The sequence below is a fragment of the Carlito syrichta genome, unplaced genomic scaffold, assembly GCF_000164805.1.
Source record: "Carlito syrichta isolate Samal-C Ts95f unplaced genomic scaffold, Tarsius_syrichta-2.0.1 Scaffold304090, whole genome shotgun sequence".
NCBI classification, from domain to species: Eukaryota; Metazoa; Chordata; class Mammalia; order Primates; family Tarsiidae; genus Carlito; species Carlito syrichta.
Genome location: NW_007248186.1, coordinates 291,853 through 301,118, shown reverse-complemented (window position 1 = coordinate 301,118; position 9,266 = coordinate 291,853). Strand labels below are relative to the sequence as shown.

General features: G+C 35.7%; 1 protein-coding gene across 1 annotated transcript in view; it reads right to left on the bottom strand.

The window, feature by feature from the left end:
• Positions 1–9,266, bottom strand: part of SEPSECS (Sep (O-phosphoserine) tRNA:Sec (selenocysteine) tRNA synthase) — a 34,922-nt gene that overhangs the window by 19,407 nt on the left and 6,249 nt on the right. The window contains exons 5-6 of the mRNA XM_008059451.2: positions 8,179–8,332; positions 4,379–4,481 (exon numbers count right to left, since the gene is read on the bottom strand). Coding sequence (XP_008057642.2) covers positions 4,379–4,481; positions 8,179–8,332 — 257 coding nt within the window. The remainder of the gene's footprint in view (positions 1–4,378; positions 4,482–8,178; positions 8,333–9,266) is intronic.

Genomic DNA, 9,266 nt, shown 5'->3' with positions numbered 1-9,266 from the left:
GGCTGCAGTGGTCGGGAGCGGCCACTGCACTCCACGACCACTGCACTCCAGTCTGGGTGACAGAGTGAGACTTCAACTCAAAAAAAAAAAAGAGCAAATATTGGGTACCCATCATCTGTCAAACATTGTTCTAGGTTCTGGGGACAGCAATAGTGAATAAAACAAACAACTGTTCATATAATAATTACTGCCAGAATTTATTGAGTGCTTACTGCATATCAGGCACTAGTTTTTTTTTTTAAGATAGGGTTTTGCTATGTTGCCCAGGCTAGAGTAGAATCACAGCTACTACAGTCCTGAACTGGGCTCAAGTGATCTTCCTGCCTCAGCCTCCCAAGGCTGGTACTACAGGCATATGCCACCAAACCAGGTTGATTGTGTGTGTGTGTGTGTGTGTGTGTGTAGAAACAGGGTCTTGCTATGTTGTCCAGGCTGGTCTCGAACTCCTGGCCTCAAAGTGACCTCCTGCCTCAGTCTCCCAAAGTGCTGAGATTACAGACATGAGCCACCATGCCTGCTAAGCACTGTTCTACACACTTTATAATTCACAATGCATTTAATCCTTACAATAGCCATATGAGGTGATGCTACTATAATACCTGTGTTACAAATGAGAAAATCAAGGCACAATGAAATTAAAGTAACTTGCCCAAGATCAGACATGTAGTTAGTAATAGCACAGCTGGGATTCAAATCCAGGAAGTTAAAGCACCTTGCTGAAGGTTACCTAGGCAAACAATCAGCAGGAACTAGGATCTAGGTGATCTGGATGAAGAGCCCATGATTAAAAAATGTTATTCCTAAAGTACTTCCATTCTTCCAACTACTCAAGCCAAAAGCCTTGGAACTCCCCAACTGTCATTTTCTCATACCTACAAGTAATTCACCAGAATGCCCTATCAAATCCACTCCCAAAATGCATGTGAATACAACCATTTCTTACTATCTTCACAGCCACCACCCAGGCCCAACCCACAACAAATTTTACATGGGCCAGGCCACCGCAGCAGGCCTCCCTACAAGTCTAGTCCCCAGATAACACGTCACTCTTTCCTGCTCAAAACTCTCCAGCGGCTGATGCTCACACCAACAATGAAATCCCAAATCCCTAACACACAGCAAACCCCTACCACCACTACTCCCTCATTCATCCAATTCAGCCACACTGGCCTCTGTGCTGTTTCTCACACATTCCAAGCAATTCCTGCCTCTGTCTTGGCCTCGCTGCTCCCTTCTGCCTGGAACCTGCCTCTCTCAAGGGAGAGCTGCACAGCTCCACGCCAACGTCGCTTCCTGAAGAGGCCTTCTCAGATCACGCCATCTAAGCTGACACCCCCTCCCCCTCAAATTCCAGAGCACTGATCAAGACCTGGCATGTCTAAGGTTCACTGTCTGCGTGAATGTTCCCCAAGGGTTGAAGATTTTACTGCACTCGCTAATGCATCCCTAGTGCCTGTGCTGGCGCCTGGGACATGAGTGGGGGTACAGCAACACTTGCCGAATGACGTGACATCAGGTCTAAGAACAAATAGTAGTAACACCTACTTCTCTTAAATTCTAATAAACCATGTTGCTGCTTCCCACACTTTTAAAGCCTTATAATCCATTCTGACTAAAATAATTAATCCTCTACACATGTGGATTTGTATTACTCTGTCCCTTCTGCATTAATCTGTTCTGACTCCCATAATCCATGAATCTCCTAAATTAGTCATCTCAGTAAATATAAACAGAGATAGAGGTTCTTCAGAGCTAACTTCCTTAGCCACATGCACATACCAGAATGCTTTATATGCTCAGCATAAAGGCATTCTGGGGCAATCCCTTAAAAAAGTCTGAAACGTTTTCATTATAGTTCTTTCTTCACTGAATGACTGATTACCTCAATACTATTTTCTCAAGAAAAGACTTACATTACTTTACTTTTTCACAGAAAAATGGGACTCTGGTGTCACAATGAACTAGATGGGCTACTTTGAAGTTGTGGGACCTTGGCCAAGTCAGTTAACCCCATTGAGTTTATTTCTTCACATGTGGAATGGGAACAAAAAGAAGTACACCTTAAATTGTTAGGATTAATAAACTTTGAAAGCCTAGGAGGACTTCTGACATGTGGTTGAGTACTTAGTAAATAGTATATATTACCAATAAGGACACTGAGGTGAATTAGAGCCAACTTTTTAAATTTTTTAGGATGTCATGAATCAGCAACCTGCAATCAACGAAGACCCGAGGATATATCTGGTTTAAAGTAACAGTGCCACAACCTCTTTTGGTGAGGGCCAGTTTGGGGAAAATAGAATGTTTATGTAACGCTTTTTCCTATTTTAAAGAAACAACAGTTTTAGTAAGTTCTAATGTTCAAAAGCACAGAAGTTAACAACAATGTATGTGTATTTCAAAATAGCTAGAGAGAGAATCAGAAATGTTTCTAACACAAAGAAATAATAAATGCTTAAGGCAATGGCCATTTTAAATACCCTAACTGATCATTATACATCCTATGCATGTATCTAAATATCACATGTACCCCACAAATAATACAGATATTATACATCAATACAAAATGTTAATGACAACTTTAGAAGGTAATTCAGTATCTGGAACAATAAAATATCTACTTTAAAAAAAATTCACTCACCCATCCTATAGTTTTATTTTCTGGTTAATGAAGAGAGATGAAGACAAAGCAGGGTAGTCATGATGCACAACTCCAAGGGCACCTTTCCTATCATATTCTGAAGCTTGTTTTCTTTTGGATTTTTTTTTTTTTTTTTTGCCTTTCTCTGTTACCCAGGCTGGAGTGCAGTGGCATCATCATAGCTCACTGTAATCTCAAACCCCTGGGCTCATGCAATTATCCCACCTCAGCCTCTCAAGTAGCTGGGATTATAGGTGCACAGCACCACCAAGTCTAGCTAATTCATTTTTATTTTTGTAGAAATGGAGTCCCACTCTGTTGCCTAGACTGACCTTGAACTCCTGGCCTCAAGCAATCTTTCCACCTCGATCTCCCAAAGTGCTGGGATTACAGGTTTGAGCCACCAAGTTCAACCTCTTTTAGTCTTAATCTCTTCAAATACACCTCAGATAATCTGAGAATAACATACCCACATAACACAAATCATATGTATGTCTAAATTGAATACATGTCAACATTATTATGCATGCAAATTATGCCATACACAGATTAAATATTATACTTCATGTATGCATTCATTTTGTTCAGTAACCAGTTACTGTCAATTATATACCAGATATCGTCCTAAGTATTGAGGGCAGAACAGCGAACAAAATAAAGTTCTACCCTAATAGAACCTTAATTCCAATTACTGTCCATAACTAGACAACAAACAAACATATCTAGTGGTAATTAGATGCTATGGAGAAAAGTAGCAAGGGGCCACCAATTTTAAGAAGCATCATTATTTTACATATTACTAGGTAATAAAAAAACACAGCCAATTAGCATTGTAAGACACAACTGATTGATTCTAAGACATCCCAACTTTACAGACGTCATAATGTATAAAGCCATGCAAACTGTGCAGTACCTGAAAAATCAATGCATATGGTAAAACAGAAAAAAGGGAGACAGAAAATGCTAGCAAGGAAGAGAGATGTTATTTTGGACAGAGTTTCTGAGGAAGTCTCACTGACCCAAAGAAAGCAAGAAGAGGCACCATGCAGCTCTGTGGAAGCCATCCAGCCAGCGGGATGCGCAAGAGCCTAGAAATGCACACCTGGGTGACACGGAAGAGGAACAGAAAACCAAGGAGAGCAGTAGGTGCACAGTGCGAGAGAGGGAGATCAAGGAAGCAGTAGAGGCCTGAAGAGGTAAAGCATCGTAGGCCACAGCCCTTACTATAAGTGGGACACAGACAAATTTTCAAAATTAGAACCTAAAACAGATGACCAGGATCTCACTGACGCTTACAAAAATACAAAAACACAAAAGCCTGCCTGCTCCATAACTATACACTGGAAGATTTATAAAATGAAATCATTTTAGTCTAGGACAATAAGGTAACACAATTCCTTAGATGTAGAATAAATGCATCAATACAGTTTTTAAAATACTATAATCCAGTATATCAGAAAAATAAGGATCCTAGTAATGAAGCAATCTCAGAAAGCTAAGAACTAAGCTGCTTAAGTGTTTCCATAACAATTCTGGACCACCAAAGCAATTAGTCCAATTACTATCACACCACCAAAGAATGTCTTACATGGAGAGAGTATCATACTCAAGTTTCTAATACTCCCTGAAGTAGAGGGTGTTAAGTAACTGTTTCTACATCAGGTTGTATAAAAAAGTAATAATCTCATAATATGTTAAAACCTACTTTTTCTGATGTATCTTTTTAAACTCTCTTACCTGCTGAATGAGGTGCATACACTTTGAAGACTGCACTCCATAAGCATTGTTGACTATATGTGGAATGCCATAATTAGCACAAATCACAGCCAGCTCTTCTAATCTATAAACATAAATATTCAATAGGAAGACAAACTCACACTGTGCTTTATAAATTATAGAGTGGAAATGTTCTTTTTTAATTTAATAGTTATCCTTAATGTACACCAGGGGAAAAAAATGACAAACACTGAAATTTCTACCACAGTATTTTAGCATATAATTCAGCAGCTTGGAAATACATAGCAAACATTTCAGAATAAACCAAAAAACTTTTAAATTAACGTTACCAATAAATGAGAGAGAAAATATATTTATAAAAATTTATGTAGATAGTAACTTTTAAATTATTTTAAAATTTAAAATTCCCTGTACAAGCCAGAAGATTATTTATAATGACTCCTTACAAGGTGGCATGCTCTTTTTAAAAAATGCTTCTAGTTGCTTACTATACTAAAGCTAGTATCTGCAAAATAATTAGCATACCTGGAAATCTAAAGAAATCTCACATTAAACATCTTATAAAATAAAAAATGCATTTTCAAACAGACTTTAATGTATTAAAAAATACAGAACATTAAAATGTTTCGGTACCAAAATAACTAATATTTTCCAACAACTTGAATAATTAAGAATCTTTTAAATAGCTGCAGGTTTTAAATTCACTCTTATTCACTCATACTTTTTCATTTTACACCTCTCATATTAAGACAATTTGAGAGTCTAACTTTATGCAAAGTTAGGTAATAAATTTCAGTGAAAGCATAATAAATAGATGTTCCTTCTCAAAACCAAATAGGTCATCTTTAATAGAAATGCCTTCACACTACTAAACTACAACCAAATCCTAAAGTTTAATAAAATTAAGTTCCTATAAATTTTCTTTCTACAGTATAAATATTTGGAAGCAGACATGTTTATACAATTAAAATTCTTTTTGACAAGGATGTATTTCAAATATACATCTATAGTTTTATTACTTATTTATCCATAATACACTCTTTTTCTAGTAGATGTGTGTTAATGTTTTAAAACTATAAATAGGAATAATATATTCATCTGTCAAAAATTTTCAATTTGCTTCTTTAAAGTTTTACGAATTAAAAACTCATTTTATCATTCATTTTCATAAACCTCATAAATTGATAGAAATCCCTTGTTACTTAAACTAATCAGATGATGTTTTTTAAAAAAATAGACCTTCTGGAATACACACAAGTATTTTCCTCATAAGAAAATGGCACTTTCACATATGTGTGTTCTAACGAAAATATTCCTTAATAAAGAACTTCCTTGATGATAAGGCACCATAATAGCATCAAAGTTCTATTTTTAAAAGAAAAAAATCACTTGTAATTTTATTTTATTATTATTTTTTTTAAATAAAATATTTATTTTTTATTTTTTGTAGGAAAAAAAAGTTGCCCAGGTTGGTCTCAAACTACTGGACTCAAGCAGTTCTCCCACCTCAGCCTCCCAAAGCACTGAGATTACAGGCATAAACCATCACACCCTGCTGACTTGTGAGTAATGTTAAATAATCTCAATTGATCAAACCTGTAAGTAGTTATTAGGGTATGTAAAAAAGTATTAAATGAAAGGCAAGAGGCAAAAAGAAAATTTTCCATAGAATCAAATTGTATTCTAACTTAGAAGTCAATTTAAGATGTGTCTCATTTTGAAGAAATGATACCCTTCTTTTTTTCTTTATTTCCTTTAAGTGAATTTCCCCTACAATACTTTTTGTCTAATTAACTAATAAAGATAAAGACTATATTATACCCATAAAATTAAGACTATAAAGGAATAATCTTGATGTAAAAAAATGTACTTTTTAAATGTAATAAAATGAGAAAATCAAACATATTACTGTGTATCACCATTTACCTAAACTTCATTCTTATCAGAAATATTCATTATCTACCACTACTAGAAAATGACAAATGAGAATTTTACTGACTGATAAAAATTTTAGATTTTTCCTAAAAGAAATAATATATGTAAAATACTTAACACCTGCCAGGCATACTGAAAACATTAAAAAAAATTAGTAGATATGAAACAAAAATAAAACTCAAGTATAAATAATTCAACAAACCCAACTACCTATATGTTGTTTTTCAAATGTGATTTACTTCTGGTGCATTAAAATTTTTCTAGATATCAAATCCATCAAGGAAGAAAGAATAGAGATGTTTAATATTGCAATACAAACTTAAAATCTGATTGGTAATTAGTGAATAAACTACTAAAGCTATAAAAAAAATCTTAAAATAGAATCCATAACCTCATGTATATAGCAAAGTAAATTTTCAAGAGCATAGTTTTAAAATTGTCTCAAAATCTGCAAATTTTGACCACAAAAGCCAACATGGCATTCAATGCTACCAAATAATGTGATTCCATAAATTAAAACCAAAGTATAACTTGATGCTATAAGAAAAATCCAAAGTCAATACAGTTGATACAAATTATGAGCACTCTGTTCAAAACGTTAAAATGAAACAAAAAAGTTGCTATCAAAACCAGAAATCTGGCCAGGCTCCTTGGCTCAACCTGTAATCCCGCGCTTTGAGAGGCTGAGGTGAGTGAATTGCCTGAGCCTGCGGGTTCAAGACACGCCTGGGCAATCTTGGCGAAACCTCATCTCTATAATAAATCAAAAAATCAGCCGGGTGTGGTAGCACACGCCTGTAATTCTGGCTACTCGGAAGGCTGAGGTGGAAGGATCGCCGGAGTCCCGCAGGTCAAGACTGCGGTAGCCAGGAGCAGCCACTGCACTCCAGTCTGGGCGACAGAGTGAGATGCCGACTCAAAACAAAAAACAAAAACCCCAGAAATCTGCATTACTAGAAGTGAGCCTATTACATTTTTAGAATAAAAATGTGTAATCCTTTAGAAAAGTACACATTTGCTTTTTTTTTTCATTTTGCTTTTATTTTCTTAAATATTTGCATTATTCTCAAAATGGAGATAACAACCAAGTATACAACTCAGCTAATCTTTCAATTAAAAAATTTAGCCAGGAGCAGTGGCTCATGCCTGTAATCCCAACACTGTGGGAGACTGAGGCAAGAGGATTGCCTGAGCCTACGGGTTCAACACCAGCCTGGGCAACTTGGCGAGACCTCATCTCTACAATAAATCAAAAAATTAGCTGGGCATGGTGGCACGCACCTGTAGTCCCAGCTACTCAGGAGGCAGAGGCGGAAGGATGGTCTGAACCCAGCAGGACGAGGCTGTGGTGGCTATGCCACTGCACTCCAGCCTGCGCAACAGAGTGAGACTCCAACTTAAAAAAAAAAGTATAAGTAAATAATCCTAACATTTTCCATTTAAAATGTATTAATACTGACAGTGCCTGCATATGAAAATTATAAAATCAAAGAAGCGGAGATAGCAATACAAATACAAATAAGTAAATACAACATTTAGCTTAGAAAAGAAATTTCTATTAAATAATGAGAAAAAAGATGCTAAGAGATAAGAAACAGGACAAAAAGCAAGAAAACAGAGACAGTGTGCACCTACTCAGGTAATAAAGGGATCTCCACCCATACTAGTTTTTCCTTCCTCTCTACCAAATGCTAGTTTTCCCAAGTCAGTCTGCAATTTCTCCACAAGGTCAGCCTCTTCTCTTAGGACAGCCCACTCGCCTATTTACTACCAAGGGTTATTTAAGCATATTTGAGAATCAGTAAACCACATTTTCTTTCAAAGACTGATGAGCAGCTACAGGATAACACTCACAAGTCATTTACCTATCAGGCACCCGCGGAGCAAAGCAGGATGTAGTAGAATGAACACACAGAACGCAATCAGGCCCCAGTTCCCGGACTTTAGCCTCCACTGCCTGCAGGTCTGTGCGCAGCTCATCACCTTCCAAAACGTTCTCGATCACCACAGGCTCAAAACCTAACCAAGCCAACCAGAAAGTAAAATGTCAGTGTGACCCTAAATAGGGAGGATCCTGGAAGCAGTACTATTCTACACAAGAACTCTGAATGTTTATTTTGGTAGATTAACATTCCTCTAGTAATAAGGACCTGGCTCAATATCGAGACTCGTTCAAAATAATGAGAAGGAAAACTAGATAATTACGACCACAAATCTAGTCAACATTTCGGTATGACAAGAAAGAATTCTGAGAAGAAAAATAAACATTAAATAGATATCTACAGAAGTAATAATATAGCTATTGAACACAAAAAGGATCACTTAATCCAGATGCATTTCAGTCCATAAAAAAGTCTGTTCATTCTCTAGCAATAGTTAAGTTTTGTTATTTTATTTCATTGGCTTTAGAGGGCACAAATGATTTCTGGTTGCATGGATGTGTTGTACACTGGAGATGAAGTCTGGGTTAAGTTTTATTTTACAGCTCACTTTATTTTAGAGATGGACATATATCATAAAATAATTCAAGTACTGAAACAAATCACACTTATCTACTTAATGTTGTACGTCTAAAGAAAAACAATGAATTTCAATAGCCTGCAGATCACTGACCCATCTCATAGCTTCCACAGGCTTTCTATGATTTAAATACAAAAATTATTTTCAAATTTTTGAAATAGTACATATAACTAGCATATAATCAAAAGTCACCCAGCAAATAATCATGTAACCTTTTATAGTACAGGTTATATGAATATTTTTAAGTATCCATATTCTTAAAAATTATATATATATATATATATATATATATATATATTTTTTTTGAATATGGATACCTAAAAATATTCATATAACCTGTACTATAAAAAGTTACATGATTATTTGCTGGGTGACTTTTGATTATATGCTAGTTATATGTACTATTTCAAAAATTTGAAAATAATTTTTGTAT